A 26,293-nucleotide genomic window follows, 5' to 3' on the forward strand; every position below is an offset into this window, starting at 1 on the left:
CAAATTCCTTCAAAGGGCCCTTCCAGAAGGCCGCTGGTTGACACGGGGAGCAGCCCTTGCGACCCCCGTCCTTTGCCACAGGCCCCGCGGCAAAACCCCGACGGAAACCAAAATAATTGGAAAGGAACCCGGAATTCGCCCCTCTTCGGATGAGCCGAAGTCGGGGAGTCTATATATGGCCAGAAACGCTCCTCTCGGCTCGAGTTTGGCACGGAAAGGGGCGGTTCCCCCACCACCTATCTCCGCGCGCGCATGCGTAGTAAGGGACCGCCGCAACCCGAGAGTTCGATGCTCGCGCCTGGCCGTCCTCTCCGGCTCGCGCATGCGCGAGGCTGGTACCAAAGCGCTGAGGTAAACTGACCTGAAGAGGGACTCGTGGGGGGGGGGGGGGTGCAGGGTGGGGAGCAACGCCGCGGAGGGTTGGGGGTCCTCTTGCTGCTCTCTGCCCACAACGTCCCTGCCAGGTGGGCCGCGTTGGGGGCGCCTCCTAAGCGGGGGGGGAGAAAGGGGGGCTCCCCTTGCCCACCGCTTCCCCTCCCCCCACCAGGGCCGTCAACATGAACCCCACTCAGGGCACGGTGGGCAGCGACCCGGTCATCCTGGCTACGGCCGGCTACGACCACACGGTGCGCTTCTGGCAGGCGCACAGCGGCATCTGCACGCGGACCGTCCAGCACCAGGACTCGGTATCCTTTGGAGAGGCTGGTGGGGGGGGGGAGGGTCGTGGGGGGGGTGGGGGGGTCTCGCACGGATCCCCGCAGCCTTCCTTAACCCCGCCCGCAGCAGGTCAACGCCCTGGAAATCACCCCGGACCGCACCATGGTGGCCGCGGCAGGTAAGAGAAAGGTAAAGGGGCGGCTGGCTTGGCTTCTCTGGGGAGGGGGCGCTGGCCGGGCAGGGGGTTCAGCTGCTCTAGTGCTCTGGGCTGGCCCCCAACCTTTCTGGCTTTGCGATGGGGTGGGGGCAGGCAGGCGGGCAGCAATGGTTTTGTGTGAGTGGCTTGGGCAGCCCTGTTCTGAATGGGCTCAGTACCCAGGTTGGGGATAGAATAGAATAGAATTCTTTATTGGCCAAGTGTGATTGGACACACAAGGAATTTGTCTTGGCGCATACGCTCTCGGAGTATATAAAAGAAAAGATACGTTCGTCAAGAATCATAAGGTACAACACTTAATGATAGTCATAGGGAAACAGTCAATATAAATCTTAAGGATACCAGCAACAAAGTTACAGTCATGACAGTGGGAAGAAATGGGTGATAGGAACAATGAGAAGATTAATAGTAATGCAGATTTAGTGAATAGTTTGACAGTGTTGAGGGAATTATTTGTTTAGCAGAGTGATGGCATCTGGGAAAAAGCTGTTCTTGTGTCTAGTTGTTCTGGTGTGCAGTGCTTTATAGCGTCGTTGTTTTGCGGGTAGGAGTTGAAACAGTTTATGTCCAGGATGCGAGGGGTCTGTAGATATTTTCACAGCCCTCTTTTTGACTCGTGCAGTATACAGGTCCTCAGTGGAAGGCAGGTTGGTAGCCATTGTTTTTTCTGCAGTTCTGCAGAGGGGATCCCTGCTCTGGGCATTGCTGCAGATAAAGACGTCTCTGGGTCCTATCTAAAGACAGTGCATCAAAGGCTGTGCAAACCAATAATAGCTTTATAGCATCTATACATCGCCAAAGTGACTATTTTTCACACTTACGACTGTTGCAGTATTCCCATGGTCACGGGATCAGATTTCAGACACTTGGCAACTGATTCAAATTTATGACGGTTGCAGTGTTCCCGAGATTATATGATCCCCTTTTGCAACTTTCTGACAAGCAAAGTCAATGGGGAAGCCAGATTCACTTAACATAAGTCTAAGGGCTATTGGGAAGGGGGGGAGGGAGGAAGGAAGAAAGAAAGAGAAAGAAAGGGAAGGAAGGAAAGAAAGAGAAGAAAGAAAGAAAGAGAGAGAGAGGGAAAAGAAAGAAAAGAAAGAAGGAGCTGTGGTGGTGCAGTGGTTAGAGTGCAGTACTGCAGGCTACTTCTGCTGCCTGCTGGTTGCCTGCAATTTGGCAGTTCAAATCTCACCAGGCTCAAGGTTGACTCTGCCTTCCATCCTTCTGAGATGGGTAAAATGAGGACCCAGATTGTTTGGGGCAAGAGGCTGACTCTGTAAACCGGTTAGAGAAGGCTGTGAAGCAGTATATGTCTAAGGGCTATTGGGAAAGGAGGGAGGGAGGGAAGGAAGGAAGGAAGGAAGGAAAAAGAAAGAAAGAAAGAAAGAAAGAAAGAAAGAAAGAAAGAAAGAAAGAAAGAAAGAAAGCTAGCTGTGGTGGTACAGTGGTTAGAGTACAGTACTGCAGGCTACTTCTGCTGCCTGCCGGTTCCCTCAATTTGACAGTTCAAATCTCACCAGGCTCAAGGTTGACTCTGCCTTCCATCCTTCTGAGGTGGGTAAAATGAGGACTCAGATTGTTGGGGGGACAAGAGGCTGACTCTTTAAACTGCTTAGAGAGGACTGTAAAGCACTGTAAAACGGTTTATAAGTCTTAGTGCTATTGCTGTTGCATCCATTTTTTAAAAGAAACAATGGCGTTTCCAGGCAGTTCGGTGAGTTGTGATGAAAGGTTGGTTACCCAAATTCAGATTAAGATTAGTGACAGACAAGTGACCTTCAGTCTTGGATCATTGGTTGGTGAGAGCAGTTGTTTTAATCCCTTTAAGAGTTCAGAAGGAGCATAATGCTGACCTGGTGCTATTTCTCTCTGTGTGAAACTGTTTTGTTGCTTTGACTCCCTATAAACTAGTTGGTGTCTCTTGTCCAGGTTACCAGCACATCCGCATGTATGACCTGAATTCCAATAACCCCAACCCGGTGATCAACTACGATGGGGTCAGCAAGAACATTACCTCGGTTGGCTTCCATGAAGACGGACGGTGGATGTACACGGGAGGCGAAGACTGCATGGCTCGCATCTGGGACCTCCGGTGGGGCTTTTATGGTTGACCTCGTACCTTTCAGGGGAAGCCCAAGACCGACCGGGAATAGGCAGACGTGGAAAGGGGGCAGACGAGGAGGAATCAGACGTTCATTTTGCCCACATGATGGGCAGCTTTGCAAATTGCAGAAAGTGGGGAAAGGAGTAAAACTGACCAAATCATGGTTTAGAACAGGGGTTACCAACCTTGGCAACTTTAAGCCTGGCGGACTTCAACTCCCAGAATTCCCCAGCCAGCAAAGCTGGGAATTCTGGGAGTTGAAGTCCGCCAGGCTTAAAGTTGCCAAGGTTGGTGACCTCTGATTTAGAAAATCAAATGCCTCAAATTTCATGTGATCTTACCTGTGTGCATGGAGAGAGATCTTGTAAGATTTTGTTACCTCATTAAAGTTGGATCATTCTTACAATTTAAAGAGAACCCTCCAAGGGCACTGTGGACATCATGAGGCACTGAGTGCCAGCATAGATACAGTTTCAGCTTGGGTTGGGTGTACCCGTCAAGGTGGCCTGTGTATCCCATTGTCGGTAAGAGAGTCTGAAGGGAGGTTGGGCAGCTTTGAAACCGGTGGGGTGAGAAGCTGCTCTGAATCGGGAGTTTCTCAATGTGATAATAAAGAATTAACACCAAAATGAGTGAGGTGTTCCTCTTGGGGCTGAATCTGAGTTGTAGTTTTTTCTCCCATGAGCAGAATCTTTATTGGAAGCACCTCAGTATGAGTTTTGGTGAACTTTCATCTTTTTTCAAAAGAACCTTCCTGAGGTTGCTGCTTTACGGTTCTGCCTTAAGTGAAGAGAGGAAAAGTGAAGGGATGAAGAGAGAAAGAAGCTAGTGAGTAAATCCTGCTCCTTGTAGGACTGAAAATATGCCTTGGAAATTCTGAGGGCCTGAACGCTTCAAGGTTTTCCCAGAGGGGACAGATACTCTACTGAAGCACAAGCAGCTAAAGCAGGGGTGAATTCTGGGATTTGAAGTCCACAAGTGTTAAAATTGCCAAGTTGGACACCAGTGAGCTAGAGCTGTCTCCTTAAAGATGTCTGTACTTTTTCTGACAAAAGCATTTGCCATCTGGCATCTGCAGCTGAAAAGGTCTCTCCTGACCCCCAGCCTGTTGGGGAAGACAGGGATGGCTATGCCAGAGCCATCTTCGACAGCATCACAGCCATCACTCTTAGGCTCTTTGGATGGTACCTGGAATGCAAGAAGTCCCAGCAGTCCCTTGGTTCACCCCCGTCATGTTGTTTGTCTCTTCCTAGGTCACGCAATCTTCAGTGTCAACGCATTTTCCAGGTGAACGCGCCCATCAACTGCGTCTGCTTGCATCCCAATCAGGTAACTGAGGCGGGATCCCCTGCTCTCGGGCTGCATGGGGGAAGAGAGTGCAGGAAGGACCAAAATCTCCTCTGCTTTGTTTCTTCCCAGGCTGAGCTCATTGTCGGAGACCAGAGTGGCGCTATCCACATCTGGGATCTGAAAACGGATCACAACGAGCAGCTCATCCCAGAGCCAGAGGTCTCGGTCAACGCAGTACATATTGATCCTGATGCCAGCTACATGGCTGCGGTCAACAGTTCGGTAAGGACAGCCTGCCCTGAACTAACCGAGTTCCTCAGTTAGCCTTCGTCGTGGCGTAGAGCCAGCAGACCAGGTGTTTTCAGCCACCTCTCCTCCTGCAGGGCAACTGTTACGTGTGGAATCTCACGGGGGGCATTGGAGACGAGGTCACCCAGCTCATCCCCAAGACCAAGATCCCTGCGCACAACCGCTATGCGCTCCAGTGCAAATTCAGCCCGGACTCCACGTGAGTAGTTGGTGAGATTGCTGTGTTTTCTTGGCCCTGGAAAAGCAGGAATCTTCCCTCTTGTCCCGATTTTCGTATAAACAGGGCATACAGAGGATTTGGGAGGCCTGCAAAGTGCTCCTGTGGGCTGGGGAGGGCAAAAACTTTTTCTTGCTTACCTCTTTGAAATCTTGGTGCGTCTTATACACTGGTGCGTCTTACAGTCCAAAAAATATGGCAATTTGGAACTCAAACCCTGTCATAACTGGGTGAAGAGCAGGGAGTCCCTCTTTCCTGCCCTGTCCAGTCCAGCCTCAAGTGGTGTGGACAAGATGGCAGAGAGAGGGGGTCGGGCATGGGGCAGGTCCTTCCAAAGGAGATAGTTAAGACCCCCAAGCCTGGCCCATATTAGGAGACCGAGAACTACCCTGAATTTGGGAGCCTGATTAGTCGGCCCTGATCTAGCAGCTCCTTTCATCTTCTTTGCCAATTCTTGATCTGTCCAGTCTTGAGACGTCTGGGAGCCATCTTGAACCACCTTTCTTCCAAATAGGCGGGAAGATACTTCCCAGTTCCTCAGATAAGGCCAGAAAAGGAGCTAACCTGCTCCAATTTGGAGTAGTGGGCCGGATCTGTCAGGCTCCTGCCTTCAGCTCGTTTGCTTTCTCCCCTTTCTCCAGGCTTTTGGCCACTTGCTCTGCTGACCAGACGTGTAAAATATGGAGGACCTCCAACTTCTCGCTGATGACAGAACTGAGCATCAAGAGCAACAACCCCGGGGAGACCTCCCGTGGCTGGATGTGGGACTGTGCCTTTTCAGGGGATTCCCAGTACATTGTCACAGGTGAGAGGGGTGGAGCCCACAGGCCCACCTGGCCAAGGAAGCGGCTCTTGGGTGGCCTGGAGCAGGGAAGAGTCGATGCATCTCTTCCTTTCCCTTTTTACCCAAAATATAGATGCCACTTCAATAGCATTTTGAATCCACTTGTTCTCCCTAGAGTGGTACAGGTTGTTCTCAACTTATGACCATAATTGAGCCCAAAATTTGTTGCTTAGTGTGACAGTTGTTAAGTGACTTTTGCCCCATTTTATGACTTTTCTTGCCACAATTGTTGAGTGAATCACTGCAGTTGTCAGATTAGTAACACGGTTGTTAAGTGAATCTGGCCTCCCCGTGGACTTTGCTTGTCTGAAGATTGCAAAAGCGGATCACATGACCCCAAGACAATGCAGCTGTCATAAATATGAGCCAGTTTGCCAAGTGCAGGAATTTCGATCATGTGACCGTGGGGATGCCACAACAGTCATAAGTGTGAGAAATGGTCATAAGTCACCTTTTTCAGTGCTGTCGTAACTTCAAATGGTCACTAAACAAATGGTTGTAAGTTGAGGACTACCTGTATTGTCCCATATTTTGGAAAAGGAAAGAAGGAGCAGTTCACTGGCCAGCCCTGTATTTTGCTCCTGTTGTAGAGGCAAGCCATGAACTGGTCTTTCGGACTTTGTGATGTTCTTTTAAGGCCTAAGATCCTAAGGTTGGAGAGGCCCTTGAGGCTGTCAAGCCCACCCCCTGCTCTGTGCAGGAATCCACGAAATCATGCAGGCAGATGGTTGAACCATCTCTGCTTGAACCCAATCGGTGAAGAGGAGGCCCTGTCCATCCTGGGGCCAGGCTTCCACCCTCTCATACTGTTTGTACTGCTAGGAAACATGTTCTTCTGCACCCAATACTCTGGGGAAGGGGTCTTTGCCTTTTGTGGGACTCCCCTTGGACAACTAAAGAGGTTGCCATCTTGTGCCCCTGATGGTCATGGATATCAAAAGGCTGGACACACCAAGTTCCCTCATGCTCTCAAAACCATGACCTGGTCCTGTTTTCTGTGGGGGTCTTCCAACATGATGTAGGAATATTTGGCAAGGGTTGGACCCTTCTAGAGCAGGTGTCTCCAAACTTGACAATTTTAGGACTTCTGGACGTCAACTCCCAGAATTCCTCAGCCAGCAAATCTGGCTGGGGAATTTTGGGGGTTGACGTCCGCAAGTCTTAAAGTTGCCAAGTTTGGAGAGCCCTGTTTTAGAGAGACGGTCAGACTTTGGTTATCTGTCCCTCCTTTCTGGGTGCTGCTCCCCTGAATTCTCTGTTCCCCCTACAGCCTCGTCCGACAACTTGGCCAGGCTCTGGTGTGTGGAGACGGGGGAGATCAAGAGAGAATACAGTGGGCATCAGAAGGCAGTCGTCTGTCTGGCTTTCAACGACAGCGTCTTGGGCTGAGGAGCAAGCTGGGAGGATTCCTGTTGGGCCCCATCAGCCACTGCTGCTTTCTGCCGAGGGAGCAGAGTCCGGATTAACTCTGCCGAGGCTGCACTCTCTGCCCTTCGGTTTAATTGGCAAGTGTGGCTGGTACCCCTTGTGCTCCCCATTTGTAGCGCCTCCTTAAAACCAGCATGGAGCTGGCAGAGAAGACTTTGAAGGAGGGAAGCTGCCCTTTCCCTGGGCAACGATGGACATCCTAGTCTTGGCTGCCTCTAGGAAGAGCTTCCTGTGCCCTGGGCCTGGGGTGAGCTGGGTCTCCTTCCTGAGGCCCCCTTTCTGCCCCCCTCCTCCCACCTGGCCCCCAGGCCAGGATAGGCTTCATTTGGGAGTAACTGCAGGCTCTGCCTGCTAAATTGGACCAGGCTGGCAAAGGGAGAAAGGTTGCCACTGCAAAGGGTGCTCTTCCCCTTGCAGGAGGGGCAGGCCCTCCCTTCCCAAGGCAGCGCTGCTGGGTCATCTGGCTTAAAAGAAGAAGAGAAGAGGTTGAACCAAATCTCCAGGGAAGCTTCGTTAGCCGAGAGGGCCGACTTCTCTCTCTAACCCAGGAGTCCCCAAACTTGGCAGCTTTAAGACTTGTGGACTTCCAACTCCAAGAATTCTGGGAGTTGAAGTCTACAAGTCTTAAAGCTGCCACGTTTGAAGACCTCTGCTCTAACCCAACATGCTCAAATCAGAGAGTCCAGTACATGTTTTTTTTTTTTTAAAAAAAGGCTTTCTTTCACATAATGCTTGTATGGATCTGACCTTCACCATAAAGCTACTCCTATCAGAAACAATTATTTACATGTTACAGTTGAAAGCAACAAACTTCGTAAATGTATGTATATATGTATATATAGTGGCGAGCACAAGATGACCAAGTAGTGGGGTTGTTTTTCTTCTGGCTGGTCCAGAGTCCTGAATGAGAAGGCGGGAGGCTCTCTTGGGAGGCTGGAGGATTTGGGTTGAGCACGGGGGATGTGGTGACCTCAGGTTCTGATTCGGTTCACGGGCAGCCGAGCTGAACCATGGAAGTCGGTCTCTTTGGACCTTCACTCGGGAAGGTAGTAGAAACAGATGGAGACACAGATGTTGTTTGGGAAGCAGATGTCAATGCACAGGTAGATGAGCCGCTGCTTTGGAGGATCTGTGAGGAGCACAAAGAGTGTGTAGAAAGATGGTTTTGAGGGGGCAACAGAATCCTTTGGATAAGCTATAAATGTTAGAGTGTTGGCAGGGAATGATGGGCATGGGGGTAGGGGAAAGAAAGGCCCTCTCAATGGCTCCCTGGTGTTGTGTGTGTGTGGGGAGGGGGGGTGGAACTGGAACGCCTCAAGCAATTTCAACCAAACTTGGTAAACAGATGACTTACTATCTGGAAACAAATACTGTAGGGGTGCTAGGTGTGTGTGTGTGTGTTCCAGCATCACACTGGAACACCTTGAGCAATTTCAGGATTGGAATAAAGAAATACCTGGGCAATGCTGGGTTATCAGCTAGTAAGCTATAAATGTTAGAATGTTGGCAGAGACAGGCTGCAATGGTGGTTGCTCGTCTACAGGATCTGGAGGAACCCCCCCTCAAACTTTGTTTTGATTTTAAGACCCTCTAGATCAGGGGTCCCCAACCTTTCCTGCTTTGCGGACCAGCCGGGGGAGGTGGAGGGAATGGTTGCGCGCAAGCAGTAGGGGAGTGTGTGGGTGAGTTCCTGCTGTTTGCACAAATGGAGCTGCATGGATATGCTCGCCTGCAGCTTGCGTGGCCCGGTTCTGAATGGGCCGCAGCCCTGGACTGGGGACTCTGCTCTAGATCTCAGGTTTGGCTGGTATAGAATTCTGACATGAAGCCACCGTGGCAAACCTTTCATCCTCCCTGGGAGGAGATAGTGTTGACTCCTGTGAGTTTCAGGAGGGCAGAGGGCAGAGAAGTTCAGAGGTTCTGGATTAGATTCGACTCCTTCCTTCTACTGTCATCTGCAGCCTTCTCGAAGTATAAGGTGGTTTGTGCCTTGGTTTTTTGTGTGTGTGTGCTTTTGAGACATTGTTGAGTCCTGGCAACTGCCTGCTCAAGTCCCTGCAGTTTTCTTGGCAAGGTTTTTCAGAAGTAACTTGCCATTTCCTCCTTCCTAGGGCTGAGAGGGAGGGACTGGCCCAAGGTTACCCAGCTGGCTTTGTGTCCTTAGGCCAGGACTTGAACTCCAGTTTCTACGTAGTCTGGTGCCTTAACCACTAGGCCAGATGTGCTCTCTTCTGCCTGGTCTACCTCAGACGAATTAAATCAACTTAGCTGTGCTGCAACATGTGTGTCCTTGCCCCAACCATACGACCTGTGCCAGTGATGGAGGCCAGATGTCCACCCTCACTGCCCTTTCCAAGTCAGGAAGGGAGCCTCTGGACACCAGATGTTGCTGCCAGCAGCTCCCAACAAACGTCAGTATTGGCACGTCTGATTGGCACCGGGTGGGAGTTCACTTGCAACTCAAAGGGAGCAGAGACGAGACCGCCTGGGGGCCTTGCCACAGCTGCACCTGTCAACTTACCATCTTTCTTCTTAACCCAGCGGATGGGCACCTGCTTGCACAGAGCCCGGGCGGCCTCTCCTGCCTCCGCTGGCTGCACCAGGCTCCCTGGCACAACCCCCAGGAATTCCTGGTAGTATTGTGAACCGTGGCTTGGAAGCAGCAGCGGGTCCTCCTGGCAGAGAAAGGAAGGATGGTAAGGGCATGTCAGCATGGCTCAAGGCCTGGACTGGCCCACTCAACCTCTGTGTCCCTCAGGATCCCCATTCCAAGCCGCTGCACCATGGGAAGTGCTTCCCGGGAGAGGCGCTGGGGAACGGAACTCCCTCCGCTTGCCTGGCATCGTTTCCATGCTGCTTCCCTCCAGAATAAGTGTTTAAAGGCCAGAGTAGCCCTGGGAGTGCTGTCTAGGCTGCAGCTCCGAGGGACAGAGAGATTGCTGTTCCTGTAACCCAGGAGTCTCCAAAGTTAGCAACTTTTAAGACTTGTGGACTTCAACTCCCAGAATTCGCCAGCAAATTGAAGATTTATAGACTTCAACTCCCTCTGGAGACCCCTTGGCTGGGGCTGCCACTTTAGGAGAGGCCCTAAGGCAGGGGTATCAAACTCAAAGCCTGCAGGCCGGATCTGGCCCGTGAAGTCGGATCTGGCCCACGGGGCCATCTTGGAAAATATAAGGGGCTGGCCCCTGTCGCTTTGGCCCGGTCTCCCTAGTGTGAAGAGGAAACATGTCAGCAGTTTGCGGAGTGGTGTCAAGCTGGCCACGCCTACCCGGTTGGCCACGCCTGTCCACCACCATCACCCCGAGGTCAACCACAGCCCTGATGCGGCCCTCAATGAAATTGAGTTTGACACCCCTGCCCTAAGGCCGCCCTGAACTGGATATCCAGGGGTGGGATATGTGAGCAGGTGCACTGCGTTCCCCCCTCTTCCCTCTCTGCCTCTGGAAGCATCTTAGCCGCTTTGGTGAGGAACGCCGGCTCCTGACCGGGCAGAGCAGAAACCTGAGCCCAGCCGGCTTCCTTCTGACATTTGCAGCAAAGAGGGCCTTCTGTCTTCCCGAAATCGGACCTCTGCCTGCCACGCCTTAGGCCCCCTCGCTCCGACTTCTGCAGTGGCGGCAGCATTTCGGACAATGCAGCTTTGTTTTCGCTCACCTGACGGGAATCACCCAAAGCCAGCCGTGAGTTGCAAACCCCTAGAACGTTATCTATGGCTTTTCCATTAGGGGGAATAACCGAGCAGCATTTCCTGGCTGAGGAACGAGCAACAGGAGTTGGGAACCATCCCAACAATATTAAAGGGGCTTCCCATAACACCATTTTTGGGGCTGCGAAGATGCTTTTAAAAGTGGGTTAAGGCTTTTTTCAGTTTTGAAAAGTGGCAAGAAATTGCACTTCCAATATTTGGATAGGCCTTACAAAATGTCCTTCCTTCCCCTTCCCCTTCCCCTCCCCTCCCACTGGCCAGTAAAATTACACGTGAGGGTCGCATGTAGAAGTGGACAATTTCACAATGAGGGTCAAGCGTTGTAAGTCTTGGCTTTCATCATTGGGTCCTTCAGCCAAGCCTGAGGCTCAGGGCTGGTCTGAGATGCCAGTCAACCAGGGCCAGCCCAATCCAGGAGACAGCTGCTTCAATGACCTCTTTGAGGATTTCAAGCCCTCCTTGAAAAATTTCCTTTAGACCAGGGGTTGTCCAACCTTAGCAACTTTTAAAACTTGTGGACTTCAACTCCCAGAATTCCTCAGCCAGCCATGAAGTCTTAAAATTGCCAAGGTTGGACTGCCCTGCTTTAGAACAATTGACAGCAAGCTCTGGAGAGACTTAAAAGTGTCTCACAAGCTCAGAAGAGAGAATGAGGAAACTGAAACCACCAGCTGGTTGGGTTACTAGCAGTAGCTTGCAAAATAAGCCCTGATGCAACCATGAGGTTTGCGCGTTGATCCTAAGAACACACATCTGACATTCCGAGACATAACCCTGGAGGGCCATCTTGCTTTGACAGCTGATCAGAAATCTCTCCACCAGCCTACTAAAGCTGCATTATACCTGGTTTTAATGGTCTGTCTGGAGAGCGTTCAGCAAGTGAGGCGAGTCGGAACTGATTAATGGAGTGATGAATTAACTTTTGGAGAAGGAAGCTGGTTGCCTTATGCCCTTTGGCTATGCCAGCCTTCCCCTATTTAGTGCCCAAGAGATGCCTGCTGGAGATTGGGAGACTAGCCTTCTCCTGCATCCAGAGATGCCTGGCAAGAGAGGGTGCCTTGCCCCGCAGAGGCAGCCCTCATGCTGAGAGAGAGAGGGAGGGGATGGACAGACAAATGAATTGGCTAGATTCTTCTTAGGCCAGGCTGTTGCAGACACTCACCTTGTGCTTGGATAGGTTGAAGGAGGCCTGGGCAGCATCCTGATCCCGGGCATTCATCCTCTTCAGGTAACAATTGCTGTGCCCTGACAGCTTATAGCAGACGTAACCCTGCACAGAGAACCAGGGAAAGCATGACGCCCATTAAAGCAGGGCTCCACAGTCTGTTTGGAACTGCACCGCACAAGTGGTGGGCAAGCATGTGCACAAAACACCATTTGTGTGAGCAGTGTGTGTGTGTGTGCCCACCACTTGTGGAAATGGATCTGCACACACACGCACCCTCGCTCGCCAATTGTGCAGAACCATACCCTCTCCCCCTCCTCATTGCTGCCACCACTGATCCACAAAACTGGAAAGGTTGGGAATGCTGCATTAAACACCCCACCCTCCCCATTGGGTTACACCAGATCTCAGCCCATGCTCGGGAGATCCCTTTCCCACGTGCCAGCCAGGCCTGTTCACTTGCCCCAGCAAAGAAACTGAGCGAGAACAAGAACGGTTTATTTCCGTAAGCCACCTGCAGTCACTGAGACTGAGTTAGGCGGCCATATAAATTTCCTATATCAATCAAATGACCTTCCAGGCAGCCTTACTGCAAACCAATCTCTGCATCTCTGTTCTTCAAATATGCTGCAGATCAGTGGTGGGTTGTTCCCGGTTTGCACCGGTTTGCAAGAACCGGTAGTAAAAGTTTGTAGCAGTTCGGAGAACCAGTAATAACATTGGCTGGCCACGCCCCTGAACTGGTCCCCGGCCCAGTCGCCGCTCGCTTACCCTGCCCACCTCATCAGAGGCTTTTTTTTTTTTTTTTACTTTTAAAGCATTTTTTTCTACAACCTCTTCGGCCGAAAAAATGCTTTTAAAAGTAAAAAAAAAAGTTGGCCACGCCAACCGTCACATTACCCCCCCCACACCAAGTCACGCCCACAAAATAAGCCATGCCCACAGAACTGGAAGTAAAAAAATTTAGAACCCACCCCTGCTGCAGATGTGGGGAATGGGAAAAGGCTTTCGGGGTACTCCCAGATCCTGGGATTTGGGAGATCAGAGTGTGCCTGTCAGACAAGAGTCTCAACTCTGGAACACCCAATGCCCTGCCTTGGGGGTGGGGTGGGGGGGCAATGAGCAGCAGGCCTTGTTTTCCTACTGAGGGGGCTAGCAGCAGCCCAGGGCCATCGAGGGGCAATTGACTGACCCCTGCTGGCCTAGAGCTGCCTGGCTGCCAAGGTAGAATCCCAGCCACCTGCTGCCAGAATGGGGCATCTGCCTTCACATCTCATTGTCCGGTCCTAAAAATTGCTGAAGACCTGGCTGTTCACAGAACATGCCCCTCTTCCATCTCCCCACATCCCTATGAAATCATACACAATCACAGGTAGACACACTTCCTCCCCTTTTAACTGGGAAAGGCAGCCCAGTGCAGCGTGCTCACTTTCTTGCAGTCAAACAAGATGGCGGTGGTTTGGTTACTGGAAGAGGTGATGTAGTAGGTGATGGTTTTCTTGGCCTTGCTGACCACTACCGACTGGTTCATCGAGGATCCCGGGCGATTCTGAAAGTTTAGTCGCATTACCTGCGAAAGAGGCTATAATGACACAGCACACAGTGTGAGGACTTCGGCAAGTTGCATCAGACCTTCCAGCACCCACTTCTTGTAGGTCTCCCATCCCTGCCCCTTCCCAGGTTCTTTTACGGCAGGGCTGGGCAACTATGGCCCCTTTACGACCTGTGGAAATCAACTCCATGCTGCCTCGGGAATTCTGGGAGTTGAAGTCCATAGGTCATAAAGGGGTCATAGTTGCTCACTCCTGTTTTACATCAAAGAGGCAAATGGGACTAGTTTGCTGTTGCTTTCATCAAAAAGTATCTGAACTTGGTCCAAGTTGACCACTGAGCCTTGGAGATAGAAACCAGCTTGGTCAGTTGGTTCTGCTTGATTCTTAGTCAACATTAATGTAATTTTGGGGGTACCTTTGAGTGAGGGCTGCTTCCATTCTAGGGCTGAGGGACTGGCCCAAGGCCATCCAGCTGGCTTCATGTCCAAGGCTGGATTCGAACTCACTGGCACCTTAACTACTATGCCAAGCACTCACATTAATGTAATCGCAAGTATTAAGATATAGAAAATTGTTCTATTTCCTTTTCTAAAGGAAGCAAAGAGTCGGATGGAAACATACCCAGGAATTGATGACTTTGAGATGGTTTCTTAATCATCCCAGCTTTGCACTTGATTTGATTGTGCACTTTATTCAAATTGTATCTTTTAGTGTGTTTTGTTGTAAAATGCTCAAGAGAGCTTAGGCAGTTGAAATTTTTAATAAATACAGATTAACAGAGTTGGAAGGGATCTTGTAAATCATCTAGTCCACACCCCCACCCAAGCAGGAGACCCTACACCATTTCTGACAGATGGCAGTCCAGTCTCTTCTTGAAAGCCTCCAGTGATGAAGCTCCCACAACTTTCAAAGGCAACTTCTGTTCCACTGGTTGATTGCTCTCACTGTCAGAAAGTTTCTCCTTAATTCCAGGTTGAATCTCTCCTTGATCAGTTTCCATCCATTATTCTTTGTCTGGCCTTCGGGTGCTTTGGAAAATAGCTTTATATTGTTCTTATAGCTGATCAATATTTCCAACAATTTCAATCCTCCATTGCTTAAATTTTTAAACGATAGCATTTTTTTTCATTTTGAGTCAATGCATCATTGATGTTCATTGTGTTGAGAAATTGCTTTGAGAAATTCTGTCCAGTACTTACAATGGCCACCAGCTTCTTCTAAAATTATTCTGTCAACACAACCATGGAATTTTTGTGCTCTTTTCATTTTTGTAAAGCTGATGGAATTGCTTGATCCAAAAGTTTTTTTTTTCTTGGAGCCAAGACTGAAGGCACTGATTCTGCAAATTCTTCAAATACAGATTCCTCTAAGCTGGCTGCCTCCCTCTGCCATTTGATTTAATGCCAGTTACACTTAATTAATATGGCCATCTAATCCTCTACAGTGAACTCTGGGCAGTAAACAATAATCCAAAGAGTTTAAGAACAATTGCAACTGCCAAGATACAATGAGCCAAATAAACCTCTTCCATCTTACTGATGAGTCACAAATAGACAACAGACAGCCACATAACACTCTTTGCTGTGCTCAGAGAAAGAAATATCTGCTGCTACCTAGTACTGAACTCACAGCTTCCAGATTGTGAAGTGAGAGCTAGGCCACCACAATGCTCAGAGAGTTTAAGGTTGACTCAGGCTCAAGGTTGACTCAGCCTTCCATCCTTCCGAGGTCAGTAAAATGAGGGCCCAAATTGTTGGGGAAAATTGGCTGACAATATAAACCGCTTAGAGAGGGCTGCAAAGCAGTATATAAGTCTAAGTGCTATTGGTATTGTCCTTCCTTCCTTCCTTCCTTCCTTCCATCCATCCATCCATCCATCCATCCATCCATCCATCCATCCATCCATCCTGCACAATGGTTAGAATGCAGTATTGCAGGCTGACTCTGGCCACAGCCAGGAGTTTGATCCTGATTGACTCAAGGTTGACTCTCATCCTTCCGAGGTGGGTACAATGAGGACCCAGATTGTTGGGGGTAAGAGGTTGACTCTGTAAACTGGTTAGAAAGGGCTGTAAAGCACTGTGAAGCGGTATATAAGTCTCAGTGCTATTGCTATGGCCCTTCCTTCCTTCCTTCCTTCCTTCCTTCCTTCCTTCCTTCCTTCCTTCCTTCCTTCTGTGGTGGTACAGTGGTTAGAATGCAGTATTGCAGGCTAATTCTTCCAACTGCCAGTAGTTCGATCCTCACCAGCTCAAGGTTGACTCAGCCTTTCATCCTTCCGAGGGGGGTAAAATGAGGACCCAGATTGTTGGGGGCAATTGGCTGACAATGTAAGCCGCTTAGAGAGGGCTGTAAAGCAGTGCGAAGCAGTATATAAGCCTAAGCGCTATTGCTATTAAGCTTGCAATAAACCTATATATTCATTTGAACTGCCTGGACTCCTGACTTCCCAAGCTTGACATGAAGCTTCCAAATGGTCTTCAAAAGCAACCTTGAAATGAGCGTTGACTGAGCCATGACTAAGCCGTGAGGAGTTTTTCAATCCAGAAAAGGCGGCAACAGGTACAGAAGATGAATTTGTGCAACAACACGCCCCCCCCTCCAGTCAAAGCTGCCACCCACTCCTGAGGCAAGAGCTGCGAGGACTCTCAAATAATTCTCTCAGGATTAAAGATGGGGATATGGGAGATCTAGAAACCCACGGCCGCTCGATCTTTTTGGAAATACCAGAAGAAGTCTGGTAGCCCCTTTCCCCAGTAACACAATTTATTCAAATTGTGAGATGCAGGCTCACCCCAATTTAAATCAGTTAAGCCACTCTGTGTGCCTGATCAAGTGAGCTGCAGCTTCTGAGAGTGTATTTAATCCTCACTTTAAACCAGTAAAATGTGTTCGTATTACAGGCAATTTATACCTGTAAAAGGTGCTTCCAGACTCACCCAAACATTTTACCACCATAGACCAACTGAGCTGTCCTTATCTCAGTCTTGTAGAGGTTGAGTCAAAGCCTGCTCTTCCCCATTCAGACCACCCCCTTCCATAACCATGGATGGAAACTAATCAAGGAGAGAAGCAACCTAAGAACTACAATAAGGAGAAATTTCCTGACTGTGAAAATTATCAAGTGAAACAGCTTGATTTCAGAAGTTGTGGGTGCTTCATCATTGGAGGCTTTTAAGAAGAGACTGGGCACCAATTTGTCCAGAATGATATAGGGTTTCCTGCTCGATTAGGGGGTTGGACTAGAAGACCTCCAAAGTCCCTTCCAACTCTAATGTTCTATGAAAGAACCTGGTAGTGTCACATTGTTGACCCTTAGCAGAGAGGCAGAATTGGTATAATCAACATTATTGATCAGACACCTTACTCTGTATTAGCATACAATCTCACCCAGCAAGTTCATATACATGTTAAATAGGAGCAGAGAGAGAGAAAAACTCCAAAGCAGTGTGAAGGGCAGGGGCCTAGAACTAGACCTACCACCACCATCATACAACTGGAACTGGCCCTGGAGAAAAGAGGAGAACCGCCAGAACATTGTCAATTCAGATCTTTATTATGGTCATAAGCAGGGGTGAAATCCAGCAGGTTCTGACAGGTTCTGGAGAACCGGTAGTGTAAATTTTGAGTAGTTCGGAGAACCAGCAAATACCACCTCTGGCTGGCCCCAGAGTGGGGAGTGAATGATTTTGCAGTATCCTTCTCCTGCCACGCCCACCAAACCACACCAACCAAGCCATGCCATGCCATGCCATGCCCACCAAGCCATGCCCATAGAACCAGTAGTAAAAAAATTGGATTTCACCACTGGTCATAAGGTAAAGGTAAAGGTTCCCCTCGCACATATGTGCTAGTCATTCCCGACTCATAGGGGTGGTGTTCATTTCCATTTCAAAGCCGAAAAGCCAGCACAGTCCAAAGACGTCTCCGTGGTCATGTGGCCAGCATGACTCAACGGCAAAGGCGCACGGAACGCTGTTTACCTTCCCACCAAAGGTGGTCCCTATTTTTCTACTTGCATTTTTTATGTGCTTTCGAACTGCTAGCTTGGCAGAAGCTGGGACAAGTAACGGGAGCTCACCCCGTTATGCGGCACTAGGGATTCGAACCGCTGAACTGCCGACCTTTTGATCGACAAGCTCAGCATCTTAGCCACTGAGCCACTGTGTCCCATATTATGGTCATAGACCAGCATAAAGCAGGTGGGGAATAGTCAATTAAAGAGCATCAGAGTTTTTAAAAAAGAATTCTAGGAGATGCTAGAGAATATATCAAGACAGAAAGTATATATTTTAAAAATGAGTCTAAAAACCAAGGAGCAGGAGCATTAGATGGGTGTAGGGGAGCATAAAGGTTAATAGATGGAAGACTATATCAAATTACAGAGCACTCTAGTGTGGCAAACTAGATGCTCATTAAAGTCTAATTTATGGCATGGATCATCATCCAACAAATTTTAAGCACTGCTGCACACAACCTGGCAACATTATATGCCATCGCAGTGTTGCTATGTGAAAGTGTGTGTGCGCGCATGTAGAATTGTCCTACGTGCCTAAGTATTTATGCAATAATGGTGAGATGCAGTGGTGGGTTGCCCCCGGTTTGGACCGGTTCGCAAGAACCAGTAGTAAAATCGGCGGGAGGCTCCACCCACTGACCCCGACATCATCATAGGTGATATGCATAGAAGACTGGGCGCGATGCATGTCCCATTAAATTTGATTGGGTGCAATCAAGGCCATCTCTGTGCTGTAAATAATTCTGAACTTGATTGGGAAGGATGCAGATAATCAGTTTCTTCCAGGCTCCTCCCGAGCTAAAGCTCATCACTCTTCTTAACAACTCTCCCAAGGAGGAAGAAAAATGGAGAACAGATAAAATTGTCCAGTTCTAGGGTGTCCAGCAAAGGCTCCTTGAGTCACCTAGTTCAGAGCAGATGGAACCCCTCCTTGAAGGCATTAACCGACACATGGCCAACCTCACATCACAACCAAGAAGCCCTGACCAACCAGGACAGTCAAAGATTGAACAGGGCACTGTCCATATTTATATGTTCTTTCTTGATATGCAGGAATGGATGGGTGCTGCTTCTCACTGGAACTGTTACCGGATTTCATTGGATAGGCTTCCATATAGATTAATACCGAATTAACAGAGTTGGAAGGGACTTCGTAGGTCATCTAGTCCAACCCCCTGCCCAAGCAGGAGACCCTGTACCATTTTTGATAGATGGCAGTCCAGTTTCTTCTTGAAAGTTTTCAGTGATGAAGCTTCCATAACTTCTGAAGGCAACTTCTGTTCCATGGGTTGATTGTCCTCACTGTCAGCAAATTTCTCCTTATTTCCAGGTTAAATCTCCTTGGTCAGTTTCCACCCATTATTCCTTGTCTGACCTTCAGGTGCTTTGGAAAATAGCTTGACCCCCCTCCTCTGTGGCAGCCCCTCAAATATTGGAACCCCGCTATCCTGTCTCCCCTGGTCCTTCTCTTCACTAGACTAGCCATGCTCAGTTCTTCATATGTTTTAGCCTCCAGTCCATCATGTTCTTCTGATGCATGGGATATTGTGAGTTTTCATTTTGAGGCTGCTCTGATACAGTTGTCTGAATTGTATTTAACGGAGAGGATGCAGATAAACCCATGGCACCTTCAACTTTCTGCTTTATTTTAAATTACTGGATAGATCATCTCAATTTAAAACACTGAACTAATAGCTCCAAGGACCTTGTTTTCTTCACCAGGACCAAAAGCCTCACAATCCTCCCAGATAATCCTGCTAGATCACACCTCGGGTATCTGATCCCTAGGATCTGCATGGTTAAAATCCAACTTCAAATGAATCTGAGTAACTCAATCCAGATGCCAGGAATAGTCCTTACAGAGGCTCTGTGTCAAGAATGCCACTCTGCTATGGCATCCTTTATTTACTGCCAGCCTGCCATACTCAGCGGGGGCAGCGGGGGGGGGCAGACAACTGAGGGGTGGGATGTGGGGGGACTAGCATGAGAGGAATCAAAACTACACATTGTGCTGTTCCCCGAGAGCTGCCAGCTGTTCCAAGGTCACATTATGGAATGCAGAACCAGACTGTGAAGCCAGGGGCTATTACCCAAACAATTTGATTAGACGCTTAAAGATAACCAGGGGGGAAGGTTGGGAACGAGGGAAAAGTTAACCGTATGCTTTGGGCGTGAAAATCCCAGATCCGGCTTTTCTTCTTCTGCAACCACTTGACTTTAGTAAAGTGTACTTCCATTAACAATGGATTTCGAGAGTCTTTCTTTTCTAACTGACCGAGATGGGACAGCTGACACTCTGCAATTATTGCTCCCTCCTTATCCAGAAGGAACTAAGTCATATTAAGCAGACTATTGACCAGTTCTGTTCAGATGTGAGATGGGCAGAAAAAAATTGCTATTTCCTCCCCCCCCCACCATCTTTATTATCACAAGATAATCCTTAAGAAAGGCCCTTGCCATGATCGAATGGGGTCAGAATTTGTTTTACTGGCATCTCTTCTGCTGATGCAATCAGTTCTTCTGGAAGGTGCAATTTAGTTCTCATTCCGGTTCTCATTCCAAGTGGATCAACTGCACCAGGAACAACCCAAGTTCCTTAAAACTCAGTTGAGTCCATCAGGTGCCTGGGGGAGGGGGGGAGAGACCTATACAAATGGGTCCCATCTCCCTGCAGGATGGTGCAGCCAAGGGAACTCCAAGGCCAACAGAGGTGTTCTGCCTGTGATTGGGGACCGATGACCGAATCGCCCAGTTCCAGACCATGTCACTACATGAGATAAATGCCAGATCTGTCCTTTGACCCCCACTGGGAGTTGGACCAGAGATGGCAGCCATGGACTAGACAGTGACTTATCTGAAATGGTATGGGTTCTCCTGCTTGAGCAGGGGGCTGGACTAGAAGACCTCCAAGTTCCCTTCCAACTTCTATTCTATTCTATTCTATTCTATTCTATTCTATTCTATTCTATTCTATTCTATTCTATTCTATTCTATTCTATTCTACTCTACTCTACTCTACTCTACTCTACTCTACTCTACTTCACCCATATAGTTGGGCTGTATTGCTATTATCCTTCTCATCTTTCCTATTACTTTCTCCTAGTAGTATCTTATGATTCTATTACTTTGTTGTTTGTTGTTTGTATGTACACTGAAAATTATGCACCGGAGACAAATTCCTTGTGTGTCTTGGCCAACAAAGAATATTGTATTGTAACGCTAACAACCTAAAATAATGGCAGGGATTCCTCTGTGCCTCTAGTCTAGCTACACTGCCTTCAGTGGGTTGCTGGATGGAAGTGGGCACAGGCTGGGCAGTTGTGGAAGAGAAGCAGATCACTTGATTTGTGAGTTTCTCAGAAACTTTTCCCCAACTGATAACGACCACATACAGTGGATCAGACTGGCCGATGCAAAGAAAGAATGACTGATTCCAAGCCATCCCGTGCTGTTCTTTATTTCAATCGAGAAGATGGTATGGAACTTCTTGGCGGATTCTTTGTTTGCTTATTAAATTTATGTGCCACCCATCTCGTCAGAGCTGTTGTGGCCTGCCAGCTGCCAGCAGAGCTGGCAGCAGCCTCAGACAGTGAAGAGGTTGGGGAGGAACATGGGCCAGTTCTGGAGTTTTGGGACTTAAAAACAGCACTTCTCTGTGATTTGACAAGGAAGAAGAATCCCTGTTCAAAATTAGTTTTTGAGCATTTCATGGTGGTTCTTTCCCCTTTGGTAGGACTGTTCAGCCTTTCAAACTGGATGCTGAAAAGGTCTTCTGGACCACATGGGACTGAAAAATTGCAGATAGATCACATGTAGATCTTTAAAGCAGTGGTAGCTTTTCTTGGGATCAAGCAGCTGATCCTGGAAAGAGATGCAGTTGCTTTAATGAACTGCAGACCCATGTTACGCTCACATATGGACTTCTGCGTGCACAGAGGCACTTTTTTGGAACACAATCTGATGCATTCCACCTCATCTCCACTTTGTTGTTGTCTTTCTTGTCTTGTCACAGACCCATGCCATTTCCCCCACAGTTTTTAAGATGAAACCTCCTACATTTCAATGAAATAAGAGATTAAATCTCATAGATTTCAGTGGTACTGTATGATTAATGAGCCATGGTGGCGTAGTGGTTAGAGCGCAGTACTGCAGGCTACTTCTGCTGACTGCTTGCTGGCTGGCTGCCTGCAATTTGGCAGTTCAAATCTCACCAGGCTCAAGGCTGACTCAACCTTCCGTCCTTCCGAGGTGGGTAAAATGAGGACCCAGATTGTTGGGGGCAAGAGGCTGACTTTGTAAACCGCTTAGAGAGGGCTCTAAAAGCACTATGAAGCGGTACATAAGTCTAAGTGCGATTGCTATTAAGAGCAGTTTGACAGGGCAGCCGATTATCAAGGGAGATCGTGAGGAGGAGGGGGCTGCCCTTTGCCTGGGATGACTGAATTTGAATTCCAGCCCTGAACAGACTTGACAGCCTCAAAAGGCCCCTTCAACTCTAGGATTCTATTGCCTTCTATATTCTTCTATGAATGTAGATATACCTCTAGTATTATCAATACAATTTGGTGGGGTGGGGAAAAAATTGCTTTTATACAAATGTGGCAATCTGTGGAAAATAGTAGGAGGAAAGAGACAGTCTGGTGAAGGTGCTGGCCTAGAAGCCAGTAGGTGGTGAGTTCTAATCCTGCCTGAGACATGAAGGTGTTGTGGCCCGCCAGCGGCCTGCACGGATCATGGCTGATCCCGACGACGAGGAGGCTGGTGTGGTGTTGCGCCAGCAGCCAGCGAAGCCAGCGCTCGCATCGGACAGCGAGGAGGCTGAAGAGGATGTGGTGCCAGAGGCAGAGACTCAGCCAGGGCCTTCAGAACCTCCAGAGGCTCCTTCAAGTGGAGAGAGCGAAGTGGAGGAGCCTCTTCTCAATGCTCGAGCACGCAGGGCTGCCAAAAGGCAGGAGTGGCTACTCAGAAGAAGGAGGTCTTCTTGAGAGTAAGGCTTGAGGATAATTGGCCACTCCCTTAGCCTATTTAAGTCACACGCCCTTAGTAAGTTTCTTGCTGGAAACAACTTGTAATTACCATCAGAGCATTTTTGGAAAAGTCTTATCGTATCTTGTTTTCTGGGCTGGTTGCCAACCTTTGCCGGACTTTGGTTTATTCTTGCTACTTAATAAATTTGATAAGGACTGTTGGTGTGTGTCAATATCCTCGGGAATCCGGAGCTGGGGCAGAACAGAAGGTCAGCCGAATGTTGCTTTGGCCCAGTCACTCACTGTCAGCTCAAACCACCTCACAGGGTTGTTATGGGGAAAATAGGAGGAGGAAGGCATATTAAGCATTTTCATTGCTTTGAGTTATTTACAAAAAATATAAAGATGGGATAAAAAAAAACCCTTTAAAAAAAGTTTTCTTCTTCTTCCAGCTAGGTTCTTAAACAGAAATAATTCTATCCATTTTCCATTATTCAAACGGATGATGGCTTCCATTCTTCAAACTGAGATGGACTTCCGCGTGGTCTTTGCAGGGCTGCAGCCATATCTTGCCCAGATGGAGAGAAAGTTTTCAGCTATCCCTGCAAAAAAAAACGGAGAATCGGGGCTAACAGCCCTCTGGCAAAAGGCCATGTCTTACCTTGGGCGAAACCCGGGTGAAGCTGACAGTTGCTGCCACCGTGATGCAGATAATTCCACAGGTCAACATAATGGAGAGGATGGCCCCAAATATTCTGGACGGGCTGTGGGATTCTGCTGGAGGGGGCTTTTCCTAAATGGAGAAGAGGGAAAATTAGTCCTCAAAAAAAGAGCCTGGATTCCATTGTTGGCTTCATCGATAACCATCATGTGTAGCCACATTCTTTTGGCGCTAGGGGCAAAGCTGATGGAGCAATGAAGATTATCAACCACTCATTTTTGAGCTATATGAAAACCACAGCATTGGAGCGGTTTATCTTCTCCATTTCTGCTATCAGAATTATGTAAGATAATGTAGATTGATCTTTAGTGCCATTGCTTGATGCTTAAGTTTCCAAAAGCTATAGATATTTCCAAGAGTTAGAAAAATATGTCTCAACGGTTTGGGCCACAGCATATAAGTAATGTATAAATTGTAGTCTTCCTGTACCCTTAGAAAATGAAACATCCAATTGACTTATTTTGGTTATCAAATTGATTATCTATATCTATCTATCTATCTATCTATCTATCTATCTATCTATCTATCTATCTATCTATCTATCTATCTATCTATCTAGTGTCTGTGTGTCTGTCTGTCTGCCTGCCTGCCTACCTATCTACAATATCTATCTATCATCTATCTGTCTATCATCTATCATCTATCTATCTATCTATCATCTATCTATCATCTATCTGTCTATCATCTATCATCTATCTATCTATCATCTATCTATCTATCATCTATCATCTATCTATCTATCTATCTATCTATCTATCTATCTATCTATCTATCTATCTATCGTGTCTGTGTGTCTGTCTGCCTACCTATCTACAATATCTATCTACAGTATCTATCTATCTATCTATCTATCTATCTATCTATCTATCTATCTATCTATCTAGTGTTTGTGTGTCTGTCTGTCTGCCTACCTACCTATCTACAATATCTATCTATAGTATCTATCTCTCTATCATCTATATCTCTCTATCATCTATGTATCTATGTATCTATCTATCTATCTATCTACAGTATCTATCTATCTCTAGCTCTACACCTATCTCTATATACATGTATACACACACACACACACACACACACTGCAAGTATAAACTTACAGCAAAGAAGAAACGTAATTACCTGAGTGATCTTTTCCGAGAAAGGATTAATGTGGGACTTGCTCTCAGAATAGAGCCCTCATCTTATGGCACCTACAACACAAAGCCCCACCTTCAGCCTCTCCAAATGGGTCCCTTCCAGATGTGAAGGGCCAGCCAGACCAAGGCATCTGGTTGTGGAAAACCTGAGTCGATTAATTCCTTATGGGACATTGTAGCTAGCAGGTGCCTCCCAGATGCTTCTCTACGTAGGGGAAAGGAGATTCAAGCAGGCTGCTGAGTTCCCAACCTACGGAATGGCACTTGGACTCGGGAGTGATGGAGGGGCTTCACTTTTGCAGCATCCTTTCTCTTCCCCCAGGGCAACATGGATGGAGCCCAGGGCATCCAGCATCTCTAAAACCATTTTGGTGCATAAAAGCACCCACCACCATTAAGACGGGACCCTGACTTGCAGGCAGGGAGTCAGGGCTGTGGCCCTCCCTGGGGCAAACCTGGTGCGGAGGGAAGGCTACTTACTGTGTTGAGAGTAGCGTGGGCCACGGCCTGCTCCTCCATCCCGGATCTTTCTTTCCTCAGACTGAGTCGAATTGCCTTGCAATTCCAGAACTCCCAGTTAGATATCCAAGAATGTGCCCAAGGAGAGCCAGGTGAGCAATGCCCCTGGATTCCCAGCCTGGGCAGAGGCATGTGGAGGTGAAACTAGACTACCTAGTGGGTGGAGGGAAGGGGGGCTGCAGAGAGATGCTGGCCAGGCCCCAGTGATGCTTGCCCTGCCCTGCCCGGAGAGACAGCCAAGGCATTCATGGGAGCACAATCGAGGGCTTTGTGTCAGGGACCTTGACGCTGGCAGATGTTCCAGGGCTCCGCAGCCCTTTCTTGTAGGAAGGAAAGAACCTGGCTGGGGGAGAGCAGCTGTCTGCCACCCCAGACCCAGAGAGCAAAGGTTGGAAAGGGGGTGTTGAATGCCCTGCTTGCCTACCAGCTCCAGAGTGTCCTCTGATCTCCATCTTCCACTGCCTCTGGAGAGATGCTCTTTGCTCCCATCACTTTCACTTGCTCGCTTATTTCCACGCACAAGGAAAGGAGGTACCCAGTCCTGGAACTTCAGGGACAAGAACCCATCAGATAAGGAAACAGTTTTCTCCCACAACTTTCGTCTTGGTAGAGCCCATTTGCGTGGGGTGTTTCGTTGGATTCGTTTCAAATGGCTTTTGGATTAGCTTATGGTTTGGTTTTCATGAAAACCCAGAAACTGGGTGAATTCATTGACCAAGTTGAGAAAGTTGTGTGAATTGCAATCAATACATCACAAAAGCATGTTTGTTGTGAAATACAGTTACTTCCTTTGGTTTCCCCCACCCTTCCTCTTCCTCCTCCCCCTCCCCCCCCCCGTCTCTTTCTACCTCCTTCAAGATTGCAAGACCCTTGTGGGAGGAAAGGTCTACATTTCCTGATTTGAGAAACAGAGAAAAAAATTTCCTTTCCAAACTTGAAAAGGCGCCTTAATTCTTGGTTCGTCCATGGCACAAAATGTAACTGTCAGGACAGCAACGTGGAAGGGTCTTGCCTTGTTCTGAGATGATTTTGATTTTGATTCCCCAACCTAGCTCACAACTTTGCTGTCTGATCTGAGCCTACTAGAGGTTTTCAAGATTGGCCACAGGTTAGCTCCAGGTGCCCAAACTCTTCTCGGCTGGAGTTGAAAACAGAGAGATGCAAACCCAAAGCTCACCATATCCCCATTATGCAGAAACTCTCCAGCCACACTCTGCACGGACATGAAGTGAACCTTCAGCAGGACTGGTCAGCTCTCCACATTCCTTGGTGTCCTTAACAGATAAACAGAGTTGGAAGGGACCAATGTAGACCATCTAGTCCAACCCCCAGCCCAAGCAGGAGACCCTACACCATTTCTGACAGGTGGCAGTCCAATCTCTTCTTGAGAGCTTCCAGTGATGAAGCTTCCATAACTTCTGAAGGCAACTTCTGTT

At 48.3% G+C, this 26,293-nt stretch overlaps 2 protein-coding genes across 2 annotated transcripts; one reads left to right on the top strand and one right to left on the bottom strand.

The window, feature by feature from the left end:
• Positions 1-276: 276 nt before the first annotated feature.
• Positions 277-7,928, top strand: MLST8 (MTOR associated protein, LST8 homolog). The gene is made up of 9 exons (XM_070954815.1): positions 277-351; positions 548-686; positions 784-835; positions 2,807-2,969; positions 4,235-4,310; positions 4,401-4,553; positions 4,655-4,779; positions 5,439-5,602; positions 6,912-7,928. Exons 1-9 carry the CDS (start codon positions 323-325, stop codon positions 7,028-7,030), a joined length of 1,020 nt encoding a protein of 339 aa, XP_070810916.1. The 5' UTR covers positions 277-322; the 3' UTR covers positions 7,031-7,928.
• Positions 7,906-25,029, bottom strand: BRICD5 (BRICHOS domain containing 5). Its single transcript, XM_070954817.1, has 6 exons — positions 24,819-25,029; positions 23,143-23,274; positions 13,373-13,525; positions 11,941-12,048; positions 9,591-9,744; positions 7,906-8,198 (listed from the first exon to the last, which is right to left on the bottom strand). The coding sequence occupies exons 1-6, from the start codon at positions 24,987-24,989 to the stop codon at positions 8,104-8,106; spliced, it is 813 nt and encodes a 270-aa protein (XP_070810918.1). The 5' UTR covers positions 24,990-25,029; the 3' UTR covers positions 7,906-8,103.
• Between the last annotated feature and the right edge of the window lie 1,264 nt (positions 25,030-26,293).

The sequence above is a fragment of the Pituophis catenifer genome, unplaced genomic scaffold (assembly GCF_029215685.1).
Source record: "Pituophis catenifer annectens isolate HBS135680 unplaced genomic scaffold, rPitCat1.0.hap2 SCAF_16, whole genome shotgun sequence".
Lineage (NCBI taxonomy): Eukaryota > Metazoa > Chordata > Lepidosauria > Squamata > Colubridae > Pituophis > Pituophis catenifer.

Coding starts and splice junctions, on each gene's coding strand:
- MLST8 (XM_070954815.1), top strand. CDS start 323: ATGCGCGAGGCTGGTACCAAAGCGCTGAG. Junction 2,970..4,234: donor GCTCGCATCTGGGACCTCCG/GTGGGGCTTTTA, acceptor GTCTCTTCCTAG/GTCACGCAATCTTCAGTGTC. Junction 4,780..5,438: donor AAATTCAGCCCGGACTCCAC/GTGAGTAGTTGG, acceptor CCCTTTCTCCAG/GCTTTTGGCCACTTGCTCTG.
- BRICD5 (XM_070954817.1), bottom strand. CDS start 24,989: ATGCCTCTGCCCAGGCTGGGAATCCAGGGGCATTGCTCACCTGGCTCT. Junction 9,745..11,940: donor TCAACCTATCCAAGCACAAG/GTGAGTGTCTGC, acceptor TTTCTCTGCCAG/GAGGACCCGCTGCTGCTTCC. Junction 8,199..9,590: donor CTGGGTTAAGAAGAAAGATG/GTAAGTTGACAG, acceptor TGCTCCTCACAG/ATCCTCCAAAGCAGCGGCTC.